Source organism: Stylophora pistillata, chromosome 7 (assembly GCF_964205215.1).
Source record: "Stylophora pistillata chromosome 7, jaStyPist1.2, whole genome shotgun sequence".
Taxonomy (NCBI): Eukaryota; Metazoa; Cnidaria; class Anthozoa; order Scleractinia; family Pocilloporidae; genus Stylophora; species Stylophora pistillata.
This window is the reverse complement of record NC_142525.1, coordinates 12,003,831-12,022,068: the sequence shown is the minus strand read 5'-3', so window position 1 is coordinate 12,022,068 and position 18,238 is coordinate 12,003,831. Positions and strand designations below refer to the sequence as shown.

The window sequence follows — 18,238 nt, the reverse complement described above, 5'->3', positions numbered from 1 at the left end:
TATCCTTTCATAGGTCATAGGTTTGGTAATCTGGTGTAGAACTAAAGTTTACCAAGTTGTCGCGTCCTTTGACCATCAAAGAAACTCATAGTAATGCCAATCACAAAATAGTCTAAATTTTTCTCGCCATTTATATCATAAAGTTTATTTTAATCGAATCTACTTTTAAACATCAGGTGCTTCACTCACAATCTTCAATCAGCAGTGAACGAGAACAAACTACGTGCGCTGTGTATGCAAACCTTCCATGCTTAAAAGAAGAAAATCAATGGGAATTCCCAAAGAACAAGCTTCACATTGAAAAGTATGTTGGCAAGGGTGCATTCTGTGTGGTTGCTCAAGCCCGTGCCGAAGGACTGGGAACTGTAGCTGTCAAGATTTCGAAAGGTAAAGCTGGCACATTGTGATCAAGCAAAATCATTGAGAAATTGAAAGATGAAGCTTATGGAATTCTTTCATTCACTTTGGCTTGAGTAAAGTTATCAGTAGAAGCAGCATTTCTGGATTTTTTCGATTTTTACTTTTTATTTATTTCTTTTTTTAGCACGATATTTTTCTCGTTTCATCCTGATTGAGATAGACCTCTTGAAGCTCAAATCAAAAGTAAATATAATAACTAATACTTGATTCGGAAAACAAAAATGAACATGTAGCTCTTTCAAGCGACGAAACTATTTTCGGAGTTCACAGCACCTCGCTCTAAATGAAGTACGAATTAACACTGGAAAAAAGAAAACTAAGCGTTTTGACTTCAGCGAGGCTTTGTGATGTGGGTGACTCATCTTTAGAACGGTGTATGTTATTCCTAAATGTTGGTCTGACCGCCTTAGGGGATTGTGTAATTGGGAATGTTTCAAAATTGTGCAATTTCAGAATTTTAAATTCAAAGCTAAGCAGTTTTCCGGCCGTGATTTTAATATTTCTACAACGATTAAAGCACAGTGAATCTAATATGCGGGTTTCGTACATGAGAACATTTCCTTTCTGGTTCACTTTTAATCAGCAAATTTAGTATTTCTTCAGTTGAATGGAATATTTCTTGGTCGTTTTTGGCTTTCCTTTTATTGATAGTTTTCGGTTAGTACCAGATTCCCTGGTGAAGTGCACACAATTTTAAGAAGGCTTATCCTTCGTAGACAATCTGTGTTTGCAATGTCTTAAGATAATTGGTTCATGCTTTTAGCTGTAAGTATATCGAGTTACGGATGCACATGAGAAATTCGGACTGCACCTTAGAAGCTATAAATGCTCTTGGGTCACCTCAAGCAACTCTTACGCTTCTCTTGTGCTCTCCAAACCTGTCGCGTGCATCTATAAATCGATAATGCACACTAAATATGAACCAATTCTTTATTGCTACAAAAGATGTACAAAATCATAAAATCTACTTTTTTTTGTTATTTTATGTGGCCATATACGCACAACTGAAGATGATATTTTCCCTTCTTCTTTACGAATCTTTTGTCTCAGAAAACTCTCCAGAGTCAAATAAGCAAGACTTGTTAGCAGAATACGGACTCATGACACAGCTCCAACACCATCCTAATATAATTCGCTTGATGGGTGCTGTTACAATGTCAGGTATGCCCACTATATAGCGTGTACGATTCTCTTGTTCCGTCTGGAAGTTCTATCTCCAATCGAGTAAGTTGTACCCATTTGATATTGCCCATGATCCTTCACAACGTTCTGAAGTTACAAGACCAACTGTTTCAGGTAAAAGCTTTCTGAACAACTTAACCCATGTATATCTTTGGAACGAGTAGTCTTCATTTGAAATGCTCGTATCAATACCTACCCGTAAACACGAGGGCGCGCTATAAGATGAGAGGTCCCTTAGGTGCCTGGTAGACGAACAAAAGGAGCTAATGAGATTTTTACTTCCACCAGCATGGTGGCAGTGATGTAACGTGCGAACCACCTACTTCGATTTCAAATTTACCGCCACAAATAAAGACAATTTTCATTGGAGAGAGGAAATACAAATCTCAAATATTCTTGTATCATGATGAAAACATAAAACAATTTTGAAGAATGCGCCCGCTGTTAACTGCTTTGGATTACCTATAGCTCAAGCTGACTTGACTCTTAAAGTTCTTCATCACACGATGGTTGATTGACAACTGATCCAGAGGTCCCTAATGCACCTCTCCTTTTTTTAACAATTTTTTAATTATAGAGCTAAAACCGTGGCCCCCAAAATATTTTTCTCACCTTGCCTTTCACGTGTTAAAATTTTCACAAATTTTTCACGGCTTCGCCTGTTCCTGTTCGTAAGTCCGGCCGAGCCTTTACGGTCATCGGCCCCTGTAACTTCCGCTTACAAATACAGGCGTTTAGTCATACTTGTAAAACTCCCAGAAGAAGTCTACGACAGTTAGACGAAACGCGTAGGAAAATACAACACGTTTTACAATTTCTGTTCGCAGAAGTGCTGCTCACTAATCTATAATTTAAAAAATAGCGCGCCTTCGTGTTGAGCAGTTTAGCGACTACTTTTTTTGAAAGTGTGGGAGAGGCCAAGGCCTAACGGCCTGCGTGTTGAGTTCTGGGTCGAGACGTTCGGGGTCCGCAGAATGAAGGGGGGGGGGGGGGGGGAGACAACGATGGTCGGGCATCTTTTCCAGGAAGAGTCACAATATTCTCACCTCCGCCATTCATTTGTTTAAGAATTTTACGATAAGGATGCAATCTTCCCTTTTTTTACTCATGGATTGTTGTGCTTGATTTTTAGATCCAGTTATGGTTCTCTTCGAGTACATACCATTTGGTGATCTTCTTGGTTTCTTAAGAAAAAGCAGAGGTCTCAATGATGATTATTATCAAGATCCAGATGTTAAACCACCAAGTTCTCTTTCATCTAAACAGCTTCTTAAATTTGCTCGAGAAATTGCTGATGGTATGGCTTTCCTGGCAGCAAGCAAGGTAAACAGAGTAGTAACCAGTCGGTTTTCAGTCCACTTAATCACACTTTAAAAGAGATTCTTAAGATGCAATCCAGCCGTTCGAAAACTGAATACATCCTTGAATACATCTATGTTGAAAAGTGACCACAGCGACCCAAACGCTAATTTCCAACAATTATCTAGGTAACAAAACGTAGAGAGGAGAAGACGACATGGCCGTGCAGAGATAGGAAATTTCTCTTCGAGTGTTGAAAAATCAGTTTACGTCATTGTGTATCCGTAATGACGTGTGAAACAGTCTTGTTGATCAGTAAGGCTCCTAGGGACGTTCAGATCCCATTCTAATTTAATTACAATACCGCACGCTAAGCCGCAAAATAATGGTTCCATGTAAATTGATATAGGTTACTTGTTTCGGTTGTCATTAACTTTGAATTAGTGAGCGGTGACTAAAGGTAAACTTGTTTCATTATGCGAAATCAGAGTTCGAATATAACAATAGCAACTATAACAAACGGAAAACAATCGAGCATATATTCATCTACGCAAGGGGGGGAGGGGGGGGTCCTAGTCCCAATGGCACTATTAAAAATCTCTGAAAATTACATATGTTCACACGATTTCTTCCAAACTCCTTTAGATAGTTCACCGAGACCTGGCGGCTAGAAACGTACTTGTGGGTGAGGGGGAAACATGCAAAATAACAGACTTTGGGATGGCCAGAGATGTTCAAGGAGGCGATATTTATCAAAAGCGCTCAAAGGTATTATCACTTGACCCTTAAGAAATAGAGGCAAATCATATTTTTTCCTCGTTGGACATGAACAAATTTACAAGAATCATTTCCGATGATTACACTTTTTACAGATGAGTCATATATATTGTTAGGGCTTGCATATGATTACAAATGATATGATACAGCAATGCAAAGTCGTAGTACTTTCAAAAGAATCTTTGATTGGTATCTTATAAAGCCGGATATCGCGCAAAATCAGTGCATGCCACGTGATGAATACGTCTTTCGCCGTTGATTCTTTGCAGATTGGCTGCGCGTTTTCAAATGTATATCGCTAAGGACGACTCCCAGTTATGAAGCAGTCTGTGGAAAAGTCATGAGACCAGATATCTTTTTAGGGTGTAATATCAGTTTACCTGTTTCTTTCCAGTATCTCGCATAGGCGAAGGCGCCTATGCAAGTGACAGGTAATTTTTGACATTTTTCCAACCACAGTGTTTGTATGTCTCAGGGCCGCCTCCCAGTAAAATGGACTGCAGTGGAGGCATTGCTGTATGGTTACTATACTACAAAGAGCGACGTGTAAGTTATTACTTTTGATGATAAGAGCAGCGTTTTGTGAATAGCAGATCAACCAAACCAGCAGCAGTTAGAAAGCGAATTATCTCAATCAAACGAACCAGTTGAACCACGGAGTTCCTCGGAAGCTTTTAAGCTTAACATTAGAGCTTAAAAGCTCTAATGATTTGAGAAAATGAGGGCACCAAAGCTTTCCAGTCAGCACACTTTGGTTTGATATCGTAAAACCACGAACCTGATCCACTGGTTTCAAAGTGCGTGAAGATTTGTTGTATTGCCGTTTGCATCTTCTCCTCTCTCAAAGTCATCAGTAGTGCGATTATTGCGCTTACAACACTCCCAGAAGTATGTTATCACGTGTTTTTTTTTTTTTTTTCTTTTTTGTATTTTTCAGGTGGAGCTATGGCATTGTGTTATACGAAATCTTCACTATAGGTATGGTAACAGATTCTGCATCTTAGATCTTTTGTGATGCTAAAAGATTAGATACTGAGGCAGCGAACCACGAATCTCTAGAGATCTCGTTGATTTCCTTATGATGCATGTTTACTAACTTCGACCGTTGTGTCTTAATAGGTGGTCGTCCTTACCCCTCAGTTGCAGCTCACAATATCCCTTATAAGATAAAAGGCGGTTACAGAATGCCTAAACCAGGCCACTTAGACGATGATATGTGAGTACAACATTATTGTGGTTTAGACACATTTACTTGTGGCAGTAGTGATACTCGTGACATTTTACTTCAGAGCCGCTCAAAGTAACAGGGACCTCAATGTGACAAACCACAAAGGCTACAGCAATGAAAACCTAGCCTAACTGGCAGTCAGAACAATTGTCGACAGTTAGGCCAAATCAACTAGAAAACTCTAGCCGGAGCTTATTCCAGGCGGTTCCCCTAAAGTTTGCAGGGTGGAGAGAGAAAGAGAGAGAAAAACCCCGTGAGAGTAAAGTGTCATGCCCAAGAACACAAAGCAATAAATGACCCAACTAAGTCTCCATCCCAAACCTTAAGTCACTCGCGAAATTCCCAAGACAATAAGCAATAATTTTTTTTTTATCCTACTATTCTTGAGTGTCATCAGCTTTCAAAAATTGTTTCCAGAACTATTCAGTGTATGACGGAATAACTCTCTCGCTGCTGCCTAAATTCTACATTTTGGGTGGTGTCTTCTACAATAGTAACTGACCATATTCCCGTTTGAATCTTCAGCTATGCGCTGATGACTGAATTCTGGGATAAGGAGCCGGATCGCCGTCCTACATTTGAATCTATAAGCAGAATTGCCAAACGCCTTGAGAATTGTCACAAGGTAAAAATCGATACTTGTTTTTCCTTATTTGGTTTTACTGCGAACCATTAGGGCAGGGATCGACTATACAAGACATGTGCTGATGTAAAATAGTCCCAGAAAAGGATTTCATATTATCACGATTCCTTTAATCTAAGTAGTATCATCTCTTTTCTCAAACCATGGCGCTGGTGAGATATACGCTTGGTTCCGTTAGAGGATCAACCTTGGCAATTCAAATCGCGAGGCTTAATTAACGGATATATGCAAATAAACATCCTGGTCTGTTACCAGCTTCCAATCTTGTTATCTTTTTTTTTTTGGTTTTGTTTTTGTTTTCATCCGTTTCAGGAAATTATTTACATGAATGTGTATGACGAAGATCTTTACAGTAACTTGGAAGACTGGGACGAGTAATAACAAGGACAGAGAGAAAGGTCTTTTTGATAGAGGAAAACGTTTGTATCACTTAAATCTTAACTTTTTTTTTCCTGATTCTTCTTTGACGAAGTGTTTTTAACATAGGTTGCAACACGGATACATTACTCCGTTGCTTATTGACTATGGTACAAACAACATTTTAATTTTTTTTTTCTTTTTTTTTAAACTATGTTCTACCTGCAGTATACCTTTAGTTTTGTTAATATATCTTGGCTACTGATAACCATATGCTTTCATGAGTATAAGATCACTCACTCCAACTAACACTGAACTAACTAACACTAACTGACACTAACTAACTAACCAACACTGCTCGAGGAATGACCCAGGTAATTCAGCTACAACAATATTATTTAAAGATGATGTTATAATTATCAAATAGTAGTTTTAAAAGGTGCGTTTAATTTTCAATGTCTTACTTATGCAATGAAGTAAGGAAGGATGCCATTAAGACAGGGAGTCGCTACCCGGAGGTTCTGGAGTATTTTGGAACAAATCTTCGCGGGAATTCAGTTTTTTAATTTCGTAAAAGAAATTAAGTACATTGTAGCATGTAGAAACGTGATGTGTTTTTGAGACAGAGGACACAACTTGTTGCGCACTCTGCTGAGAAAAGTTGACCTGTTTGCGGCCTCGTGAAAAGCGTTCTTCGTTCCGTCAGTTGCTATGATTCTATGATTGTTAATACACTATGGCCACTACCTTTGCAGCGAAGTCGTCGTCGTAGATAAGTTGAAATAGGGGAGCATGCAAGGACTGGTCGCCGTCGTAAAACGCGTACCCTTCTGAATAAGAAGTCGTTAGTGGGGATCCGACTGGAGTTAAAGTGTACATGAGGCACAAGGATACATTTCTCAAGCTTATTTTATCTATTTTCTGACATTTTAATATTGTAAAAAGAAAAAGAAAAAATAGAAAAATCACTTAATAAGAATTAAAGTAATAGTGTCTTGAACGTAATTCCAGTACACTTTTAAAATGCGTCACGTTTTCCAAACATGAAAATTATGACTGACTTACGATGGTGCTGTAGCGCCTGGTTTAACAGGCCAGTCACATTAGGTAGTCTCGAGGCCTTCTTAGTTCCATTATAAATTAGAATATACGCTTGTATTCCGAACTTTGCTAAAACAGCTACATTCGTCAATCACCTGTTAATTGAATCATTGCCTCTAACAGTTACGCCGGCCCATTAGTATAAGGACGTCTACACCTATATCGTTAAGTAGGTGGAAGTCTTAAGGATACATATCGAGTACTTTTTTATTTAAATATACTTTAAAAATTTATTAATATTTCTCATATTCTCTTCAGCCATTGTCTTGATTCTCTTTTGATTTTACCCGTCCGATATAAATTCTGGGCATGTTGGTTGTCCTAGCTTTAGCAAAGATCTACAAAAAGTAACTTTACTAAAATTTATGCTGGAAGGAAAGCCATCGTCCTCCGTTGTTAGAGTTCTGGAGCCCCTTTGGATCTCAAGAGTATGAAAGTTAAAACGTGCGCCGTGGCTTAAGCGTTCATATCGTCGACGTTCTGATAAAGTTTGCTGTCGTAGTCCTGAAGGTTGATGTAGGTCTGAAAAATTAATGTTACAGTAACGGTTTGAGTTCTTCATGCAATGAATTGAAATACTTTTCATCTATGAGAACCTTTAGCACAATGTTTGTGCCTGATCTGACTTTTCCTTACTTTCATAAAGACCAAAACAAAACCAAAGCAAATGAACAACAAGGCATGTTCAGAAAGGATTCTTCAGAACTTTGCGTATCTCAATTTCGACGCTCAATCGCAAAAAGGCTTGGCAAAAACAAAAGTGCGTAGAGAGAAGAGGCTTTTCGATCTCATCTATAGCTAAAATTTCAGGTCCCTTTTGGGGAGTGGTTGGGGGACACAGGCTCGTTTCCGTCGAACCCTTAATTTTTTCCAAACTTCTTTTCTGCAATTCCTTTAACCTGGAGCCAAGGGATTAGAGTGGTTTATACTCTCTTGCTGGAGCTCATCTGCGAGGAAAAACTCTTTATTCTCACATGGAATACAATCAAAATGCGATCATCCTGAGACAAAATAGAAGTTTTAGTTACCCCTTTCTCTTTACTCATATCTTCCATGGTCCCGCGCAGTTCGGCAAATGATGGTCTCTCTTTGGGTTTTTCATTCCAGCAGGCTTTCATGACCTTATACCTTGACAAAAAATATGTTGAGAAACAATACTGTAAACAACATTAACCTGATTTGCCTTCCTAAATAAATGGAAATGATACAATCAGTTTAAAGGAGGCGTTCATTAATTTTCCGAGTCGTTTAAAAGTGGTTTAAGTAAGGCAATCTTAGATGATAAGAAAGCGTCAGAAACTTGTTTTCATCTCAGTAATCACTCGTTCCCGTAATTTTAACGAAAAAGGACGCATTCGCGTCCATTCGATTTCCTCAAGTTACCGTGTTTAACCGTGTTTTTAGAGTTAACTTTCTTTGCTTTGAAGATATTAAAGGCAATAGAAGGTAATAGAGGATACAGACATTAGGTAGCTGCATCAAATGTGACACTTAGGTACTTTGGTTTTTCACTTACAATTGTTCATCTAAATGTGAAGGTTTAGGCATTCTGTAACCTTCTTGAAGTAAAGAGGCTAAAGATTTTCCGTCGATCTTCGGATAAGGCGAACCTCCTGTGAACGAGAGGTTGTTATCGAGAAATCATTGGCGTTATCCCACAGCAAGGTTAAAAAGGCAAAACGATAGAAAGCATTGTGATATGTCCAAAATATGATTGGAGTTAGGGAAAAAAAGATAGATTTCGTAATAGTCTGAATGGACGATCGTAGAGTCGAGACTGTATGTTAATTTGTATGCTGTAGGACGCCCCTTTCTCCGCCCGCAGGGAGATTGGAGACGAGCCGGGGAGAGGTTTGCCGTGAATCTGGTCCATTCAGCCTCTCAACAGTGTTCGAAACCTGGGTTCCTGGTTTGACTCCAATATGTCCATGTCCATTCACATTGGTAAGATCTGCAGCAAAGCTTTTCATGGATTGTATAAAATTCGCCAAATTAGGAAATTCCTCAGTCCTGAGTCCACGAAGACTCTTGTTCACGCATTTGTGACTTCGCATTTAGACTATTGCAACTCCCTTTTATTTGGCGTACCCAAGTACCAGACAGAGCGTCTTCAGAAGGTGCTTAACGCCGCTGCTCGACTAATTTTTAGGATTCCCAAGTTTCACCACATCTCGTCCACCTTATATAATCTTCACTGGCTTCCTGTGGCTTATCGCGTCCATTTTAAGTTGTTATTTTTAATTTATAAAGCTTTAAATAACCAAGGCCCACTATACATAAAAGAATATCTGCAGCCACACAGTGTCAAGGGTCATCAGCTACGTTCCTGCGATCAGGGTCTCCTTAAGGTCCCAAGAACTAACTTTAAGACCTTTGGTGATCGTGCCTTTGCCCGTTCTGGACCTTTTTTGTGGAACGAACTGCCGCTTGAAATTCGAAACAGTCCAAGTGTAACGATTTTTAAGTCAAAGCTTAAGACACATCTATTCAAGCTGGCTTACAGTTTGTTTTGATATTTTGTCGTTTATCATTTTAATATTTGTAGTTAATAATGTTGTAAAGCGCTTTAGAATATTTTATAATTTTAGCGCTTTAGAAATGTAAATAATTATTATTATTATTATTATTATTATTACTGGCGAAGAAACGCACCTGCCAGAGCGTTAACAACGGAGGCCTGGAGCCTGCTCGCCGGTTTGTTTTGTAAATACGAATTGAAGAATTGAAACATCTTACTTTATTCGACGAGCAAACTCTTAATTAACCATTTCGCTTATTTCAGTTTCGGCCACTTAACGAAGGTAGATATTAAGTCAAAGAACACTGAGAAAGCAGCAATTAAAGTAAATTTTTTAACTAATTTTTGTTTCAAAAACCAGATGGTTCTGCAGTTCAAGAGGAAGCTGGCAGATTAAAGTGAGAACACGTCTCATGGAAGTGTTCATTCTCACCTATGGTAAAGATTTCGTACATCACGATTCCATAGCTCCATCTGAAATAAATTAATAACAAAGGTCAAAGAAGTAATTTTTTTTTAAGAAAGAAAAATTAGCAAATGAATTCAGCGGCATCCAGAACAGTGGTAACAAAACCAACACGAAGTAAACAATCGGAAGTAACTTACATGTCACTCATCGTCGTACACGTTCCATACAACAAGGATTCAAATGCAGTCCAGTTTACAGGGAGACGACCCTACCAGTCGAGAGACAAACGAGCAAAACTTGCATAGGGTTAGATGCTAAACACTGTTACTTGGGATGTTAGGTGAACACACTCGAAAAGCATATAATAAGATGTCTAGAGGCTTAAGCATTCTAAATGGTGAGCCTGGAAAATGGGTTCTATTTCTTAAATAGTAATTAAGTATTTTGTCGTGAACATTTTCATGCTCTTCGGAGTAAGCAGCGCATATCATCAATGCCTTGCGATGCAACTTAATGCGCCAATAACACAATATATCGTGCGCAAAGTAATTTCGTTTATCAACACAGTTTTTTTTTTTTTAGAATATGAGACGGATCAAAAACTAAAAGAAAAAAACAAAAGGAAATGAAAAGAAAAGGTCATTAACGAGGAAATTAGACTAGTAATTATCACTTCAGGTTTACCGTAGCTGTTCTTCTATATAGGTCCTCTTTAAAAACGTCTCTCGCCAAACCAAAGTCAGTTATTTTGCAGATTTTTCCTTCACCAACTAGCACATTACGGGCTGCAAGATCACGGTGAACTATCTGCAAGAATGTTTGAAAAACGGTCATACATCGATGTGGTCAATCTTTCGGGTGCCCCGAGTCTCCCAACCTCAGGTGGTCTAGTGATTTAGGCAGGGGGATGATAACTCTTACAATCTTAGCATAAACGCCGAGTATCATGAGTTAACAAATGCGAGAAAATAACAGCTCAAAATATCTAATTTCCTAGGGAAAATGGGGGTAACCTGCGAACAGCCCTATTTCTCCAGTAGCCAATTATAGCAAAAAAGAAAGCCCTCTGAAAGTTCATCCATTGGTTTACGTTGTTCTGAAACAGTGCGTCCATCCTAAATCGATTGAATTTCCACTTGTTTTTTTTTGAAGTCTGCTCGACAAAATAAAACATAAATACTTAAACGAGAGCTTTGCTCTCGAGTGTTCCCATAGCCGTTCATTAGGAATACCCAGTTTTCATGGGTGCACTAATGTACCTTTTTCGACGACAAATAATCCATACCATTTGCAATATCCCAAGCAAAGGTGAATAAATGGTCAGAACCAAGAGAGCTTTGAGGTTTTATGTCAGGGTCATTGTAATATGTATCGTGAAGTCCACGGCTCTTTCTCAGATAACCTAAGAGATCTCCATACGGTACATACTCCGTTATAACCATCACAGGATCTAAGATAAGAAACGACATTAAAGAAAGTAAAAAACGCACCGATGTTTCTTTGTTTTTTAACAAGATTGTCACGTCGAAAGGGCTACCCATCGTTATAATAAAGTTCAGATATAACGCGCACTGTCATTGTTTGGAAGGGCGTGCTCTATGAGATTCAGTTCTACATGATGCAAATCATACCATTGTATAAAGATCACCCAGGAAATTATGCCATTGAAATGCGTCTACAATTTCAAAAATGCGCAATATATACAATATGCACTGATATTTCCAAGTGACCTTGTGCATTCAATCCATAGAGAGTAAGTGCAGTAGCACACCTGACTTAGGGACACAGCCCAGTAACTGTATGACATTTTGATGTTGTTCAAGCTTCTTCATCATGTTCAGCTCAGCAAGGAGGTCCTGTCTGTTTTCGTCGGTGGCATTTTCTATCATGGATCAAAATAAAAAACGTGCGTTGGAATGGTACGGGTCCTAAACAAAACTCAAATGAGATTAGCTCGGTAAAGGAATAGAGAGAGATTTTTCGTCTCGTCATGAGCGTGGGTTAAAGAGTCTCTATGAGGAATCAAACTTCAGACCTTTGCGCTCCAATATTCTAAAGTTTTGCGAACATTTTCGTCAGAATCTAAAATCAAACGAGCGAGAAAAGTATAACAATTCACGTTCCCAAGTTTATTAGTTATGAGCATTTCCAATTGCATAATCCACAGCAAATTCCCATTTTTTTTTTGCCCAAACAGTTCAGTTGCCATTGTGATAAAGACTCATGAAATCAGAGATGGGTCAAATGCAGTTTTCTCACGCATTCGATTAGGAGATGCTTTTCGCAAGTGCACTTCTCAGCCGGAATTTTGGCTTCATCATATTTGCTTAGTTTTTCAAGGCACTTTCTTGTGGCATACACTGCTTTTTTTTTTCTTTCCGTTCTCGTTTCCCTAGTTGGTTGGCAATAAGGCCTGGTATCATGGTACAGATGATTAGTGACAAGGACCAAAAGATTTTATTCAATTTGGGTGTCCCCATTCTTGATCAAGTTTACGATGAATTAACTGGACGGGAGAATTTCTATGTGTACACCCTCGTGCCATCTGATATCGTCCGTCACTTAAGCTTGTTGCAGCGAAAAAGAACTTTCATGAAGAAACCGTAAATTATCGTCATCCACAAATCCATCAGTGTGGTGAAAATTAGTGCAAGGCGATTCTTTTTCGAGGCATCAGTTAAAAAAAAATAGATGATTAAACAAACCTTTTAACATTTTGATAGCTACAGGCATGTCTTCCCTGTTTTCATTTATTCCTTTTGCCATTCCGCGAGCCACTTTACCGAAGGCTCCCCTGCCAATCACCTTCACAAGCATAAGGTTCTCCTTAGGTACTTCCCAGTCCTTTTCGGTCGCGTTTGGAAGTATTGGAGGAATCACTGAGTATTCTTGACGGATAACGTCGTCATATGAACCGTTTGGATCCAAAGTCGTTTCTGTGTCTGCGTACATGTAATTGCGAGACACTGGATTCTGTAAAGAAAAAGTACGACACACCAAGACTTAGTCTGATAATTATTTTGCGCCTAAGAGGAGGGGAGGGGTGGATTTTAGTGTTGTCACAAAAAATGAACCCGATCCCTCCATAAGGCTCTGTAGTTTTCTAATGCTTCCTCCTGATTGGCAGTCAGTTTAGTTCCCCGAATATGTTATTGTAGACGACTGCCCTCCCCCCTCAGTTCCCCCTGAGAACCATGCGATCAAAACCAAAGTCCAACACCTCCCACGTCGTAAAAAACTAAAATAGAATAAAATAAAATAAAAATTCTTGGCCTCGTTATTCGGTCGATAAATGTTTTCCCTCTCGTTGACCTTTGATGTATATCTTGGTTACCATATAGCTTGTAACAGTTTTTGGCTATTTTTTTCCATCGGATGTGAGTTTGTGCTCAACAAAAACATCACGATGAACAATGACTGAGCGCTAAGTTATTACTTTCGGGGCGAGATAAACGAAAGGCTTGCCATTGATTTAAATAAAAATATATGTTGCTATTAAAATTGTCTCGAGGAACGTGCTTGATATCATCCTGTGAAATTTCTAAGCAGTCTTCCTCATTAAAAAAACAAAAATTAATAAACAAATAAAAATTATAATAAAAAAAATGAAAAAACATTGATTTAATTTTTTTCTAACCATTTCAATCATATTCGTGTCCGGTCTTGCTGTTTCAGTTTTTCTGTAGAAAAAGAAAAACAGAAGCGAAAACAATATACTTGATATTGCATTCCTGCTAACAACAGGTCAATTTGAGCGTTTGAAACAGACAAGTGAAGCTAACGCAACAGAAGTGTATAAAAGAGATTTGTAAAAGCTGAATTCAAGTGTCAAGAGGCTGGCTGAATATCAGGAGAATCATATCAGCTCATCATCTGAAACTTTGTTAAAACTATGAATGACAATGATTAACACGGAGGTTGGCAAGTTGAAATCGTCTGCAAAGTTGCGAATGGAAGACGGGACATTATGATAAGCTTAAGCAAACTGAAACAGGCAATATACTCACTTTCTACCGGTAAGAGCTTCTGTCGAGAAACAAAATAGGATAAAGATGATCACGTAATTTTAATCATTAACCTTTTCCTAAAGAGCATTCGTCAGTCTTAAATTTTGTCTCGCATGGCACGCATATCAAACTGAGGGTGGAGCCAAACTCAAGCACAAATAAAAAGGAGGGAAAAGGGCGAAAGTTCCTACGTTCCCGTTGAAACTAAAGAAAGATGGCATTCCGCTTAACTCAAACTTTTCCAGAGTATAACAGATATCTATTTTTGCGCACTACCTAGGCTATCTCCACAAAGCAAGGGATGATAGTCTCAAAGAAGTTTCTAGAACACCACATAACAGTCGACTTTCTTAAGCCCCCCCTCCCCTCCCCTCCCCTCCCCTTTCTGCCCATCACCTTCTCCAAATCCAAATTCTATCGCACTTTTAGCCAAAAGGCTGTGAGGCCCTCTAGACGAGGAAGGCGAGGACGCACGGACTTACCTCTTTTCCTACACGTGATGAATAAGTAGACGACAACTAGTATAATTAGGAACAGAACCACGGCAACAAAAGCCAGATATATCGGATGTGTATTTATCGTATCATCATCAGCGGTACCATCAGCTGTTGGGAATGCGTCTGTTGTGGCTCTTGCTTAAGAGATGAACAGGCAGACATAGTGTGAATTCATTTAAGACTCTGACGTGCCACTACATGTGATTGACATACTCATGACAAGACGTTGATGTCGGAAAGGACACATGATACTATTTCTATTCGCCATACCAGTGAGGAGGAGAACATCGTTTTAAAGACAGGAAAAAAAAGGTTAATCCCTCTTTTCGATGTTTTTCTTCTTTCATGTTTCCTTGCATTTTGCTAAGCACAAAGTACTATTAGCAAAAGCGGAAGTTGGAAAACTTAAACTAGGATGTACTTCATTTCGAATGATAAGTAAAGGTTGATCGCGTAAACCGTGAGCAAAGTGCTACAACAAGTTCCATAGAGGAAAATAAGTTGAGAGAGAAAACGACATCTACAAAAGAGTGAGGTCTTTAGTAACCAAACCTACTTCAGAAATCATAGCACCTAAATCTGGAGCGACAGGCTAAATTAGCATTCCCTATGTATACACTCCCACTAGAGAAAGCGGGGACGGGAATGATGCAAAAAAACTGAGTCATAAATATGCCTCGTCCCAAACCTTTCTGGGCATTAACTCTTCCAACCAGAAACTGGCTCTTCACGAGTAATTCGGTCTACTTACACATATGAACTATCGATTTGACTCTTTAAGTAAACACTCGCCTACCTGATACTTCCAGTATTGTGTAGTTTAAAATTTTCGCGTCTCTAAACGCCAACTTACAACCATATCGCCCACCGTCATCCATTTTAACGTTAATGAAAGTCAAGGAAGCTTTTTCCGTTACAAAAACGCGGTCTTTATAACTTGATGATAAATACTCTACTGGCTAATTCCCCTGCTGTTGAGCTATGATGGTTTCCAAAGTACCATCTGGGGTCATAGTTCCCCACTGAGCAAGGTTCAGTGTGTAAAAGCTAGAGTGGTAGTCCCAATGTAGTGTGATGTTGCCGCCATCTTGAGCTTGAATTGGACTGACTGGGGTCAGTACAAAAACTTGTGCTTCTAAAGAAAGAAGAATATATTCATAAAATATCCACTTTTCAAAAATTTATTCATTATCTTTTAAACTGAGTTTTTATTGAGCTATTTTGGTCCTAAAGAAGTGTAAGGATTCGTCCATCGATCGTTTGGTGGTAACGTTAACTTGAGGTATCGCATGAGTTGTTATCGATTTAATTTTATTCAGTTATCTAAAAGATATATCTCACGGCTAATATAGCTAATCTGGGTTATCGACAACAAAACTCTTTTTAAATGTTCTAATGTCGATCAGTTTAATCGCTTTCGCGCCTTTTAAAACTTTCCGCCCAGTAAACCCCTCTTCAAATTCGTAGAAATGAAGCTCAACGGACGTGCAGAAGGAAAAGAATGCGCATTTCACTGAAATAAATGCTACTTCATATTTTGCTGTACTCTTGTTCGCTTCATTTGCATTCACCATAAGAGGGTCTATAGGGAAAGCATCGTTTTCTTTCTCTTTATCACTCTTGATAGAACGTTCATGTCACACTCCTAACAATTGTGTCCCTGGACACAATTGATACTCTCAGGATGGCTACAGGGGTCTGAGAAGCAAAACGAAATATTACTTACAGCTAAACTATAATCAGGAGTATAGAGAATAATAAAAGATCATGATGTCGGCCCCACCGGGTTCATCAGAGTTAGATCAGTGTAACTGCAGTAATCGTAACCTCCCAACACCACGATGATAAAGACGATTTATTGGGTATGTGGGTTGAAACTTAAAACAATAAATGAATACGAAATTAGAACAATTGACTAGTAAAAGTGACAGGAAAGAAATACACTGAACGAACCGAACAAAATTGAAATGACAATACTTACATTGTTACAATTTCTACGAAACTGCTGGACGAATATAAACTGCCCAAAGGCAAAAATAAGATAAACTGGAGTAACTGCTCAAAGCTAACTGCTGTATGACTAACGGAAAACTAAACTCTGAACTTGAGAAAAACTAATTCATATATGCGAAAACGACTAGCTAACTTAAAGTGCAATTAGCGCCTATATTACGAAAGAAACTAATGAACGAAGATACGTGACATAGAAACAACAGAAGCTAACTGACCAGCGAAAAAATACTAACGAACGACGAGAAACAGCGACAACACAATAGGACACCCTAATGATTGATTGAAGGAGAAGAACAAAAAACAAAAAACATTCCGGACGCTAAGACCCTATAATCAGTGTACTTATTTTAAAGATCAATATGCTCGAGCGATTCTAGATTTGCGTGACACACTGATGTGCAGCGTTCATGTAACTGTTTTCATTCAGAGCTGAAGACAACGCGTTAAAAACAGAGTTGCTTCATAAAATTTCCCACGTACCTAGCTTGCAAAAATACTTTCAATTCGACTAAGCAAATGGCGAAACATGAACATAACTCAGAAGGGTAAGCATTTTATTCAAGCTGTAATAATATATATATATTTTTAATTTTTTTTTTTTTTGGAAACCACACCAGAGTTTTGTATTTCGAAAATAGTGGTTGACGGTTGAAGAATAATTATACGAAATACAACTTCTATTTATATCATTGAAAGGTGTGTGAGTCTTCTTATGCAGGAATTTTAATCGTTATGAATATTTTCTTACTCATCATGGTATAAAATTTCTAAAGGGTTGAATAAACACTGACGACCATGATAGCTCGATAGAAAAAACGCGATACTTTCGCTTCTGCGGGAATCCAGTCACTTTCTGTCGCGGCTGAAAGGAATGACTCGAAAGGATCTCATTAAACATTCTAGAAAACATATTTGTAGTGAAAGTCCAAAAAAATGTAAATCAACGAAAACATAAAAATACGTTTTCTATAGAATATTTAATGAGGTCCTTTCAAGTCAATCCTTTTAACCGCGACCGTCACTTTCACGTTATGGCATCTCGTGATGTTATTTCGTTTTTGAAATTTTATCTTAATATCGACGGCCATAAAGGATAAGCAAATATCACTCGCCTCGCTGAGTGCCGTGAATGCAGATCATGCACCGCACGATCCTAATTTGTTAAGTCGCGCCTAGTTACTAATGATAAGTTTTAAAATTGCTAAGGAGCTCGAGCGCTTCGATAACATCCAGCTAAAGTAGGATTATGACCAACTTTACGACCTTTATGTTACTCTTACGCTATGACCAACCCACGAATATAGAGTAAATATAAATCATTTTTTTTTTCTTTACGTGAGCTGTCGCATATTATTGAGCCGAGAATGTTCTCTTAGTACTTTCGAAATTGTACAACTGTATTCTATTACCACGTTTTCTAACCTAACGATGCTTACCTGAGACCTTAATGAGAAAAACGCTTGCTATCAACAGCACCGAGAACTCCATTCATGCGGCACAGCCTAACACAGCAGCAGTAAATATCTAAGTTCCACAGTCCATCCACAGCCTAAAAATTAACGCGGACGTGCTGATTGTAGCTTGTATGTTCTCAAGTGGTGTTTTCGTTGAACTTGAGCTCACTTCCGGTGAAAATAAAAGCGAAACTTTGTTTGACAAGTTATATACTGACCAAGATATCTATCAAATGTCGACGAGATGGAAAGCAGTTATTTGATCGAATGACGAGGCCAAGAATTTTGTTTTGTTTATGACGGGAGTCACAGGGTGCAACTCGTCACGGCTGG

The 18,238-nt window shown here is 38.6% G+C and overlaps 2 protein-coding genes across 7 annotated transcripts in view; one reads left to right on the top strand and one right to left on the bottom strand.

Annotated features, from left to right (window-relative positions):
• Positions 1 to 7,244, top strand: part of LOC111343078 (proto-oncogene tyrosine-protein kinase receptor Ret-like) — a 65,883-nt gene extending 58,639 nt beyond the window's left edge. For all 4 annotated transcript variants that reach the window (XM_088727772.1, XM_088727771.1, XM_088727770.1 and 1 more), the window contains 9 exons: positions 177 to 387; positions 1,471 to 1,581; positions 2,735 to 2,925; positions 3,547 to 3,669; positions 4,154 to 4,224; positions 4,616 to 4,656; positions 4,798 to 4,894; positions 5,432 to 5,531; positions 5,862 to 7,244. In XM_088727772.1, the coding sequence (XP_088583898.1) occupies positions 177 to 387; positions 1,471 to 1,581; positions 2,735 to 2,925; positions 3,547 to 3,669; positions 4,154 to 4,224; positions 4,616 to 4,656; positions 4,798 to 4,894; positions 5,432 to 5,531; positions 5,862 to 5,927 (1,011 nt within the window). In that variant the 3' untranslated portion in view covers positions 5,928 to 7,244. The remainder of the gene's footprint in view (positions 1 to 176; positions 388 to 1,470; positions 1,582 to 2,734; positions 2,926 to 3,546; positions 3,670 to 4,153; positions 4,225 to 4,615; positions 4,657 to 4,797; positions 4,895 to 5,431; positions 5,532 to 5,861) is intronic.
• Positions 7,245 to 7,431: 187 nt separating this feature from the next.
• Positions 7,432 to 18,238, bottom strand: LOC148726649 (tyrosine kinase receptor Cad96Ca-like). Of its 3 annotated transcripts, none has more exons than XM_088727832.1 (14): positions 17,888 to 18,238; positions 15,235 to 15,573; positions 14,424 to 14,576; positions 13,942 to 13,960; positions 13,572 to 13,614; positions 12,640 to 12,907; positions 11,706 to 11,816; positions 11,194 to 11,384; positions 10,619 to 10,741; positions 10,132 to 10,202; positions 9,959 to 9,999; positions 8,524 to 8,620; positions 8,036 to 8,135; positions 7,432 to 7,529 (listed from the first exon to the last, which is right to left on the bottom strand). In XM_088727832.1, exons 2-14 carry the CDS (start codon positions 15,314 to 15,316, stop codon positions 7,464 to 7,466), a joined length of 1,365 nt encoding a protein of 454 aa, XP_088583958.1. In that variant the 5' UTR covers positions 15,317 to 15,573; positions 17,888 to 18,238; the 3' UTR covers positions 7,432 to 7,463. The 3 variants fall into 3 exon arrangements, with proteins under 3 accessions (XP_088583958.1, XP_088583959.1, XP_088583961.1); XM_088727833.1 differs by lacking the exon at positions 17,888 to 18,238 and adding an exon at positions 16,420 to 16,770; XM_088727835.1 differs by lacking the exon at positions 17,888 to 18,238 and adding an exon at positions 16,165 to 16,320.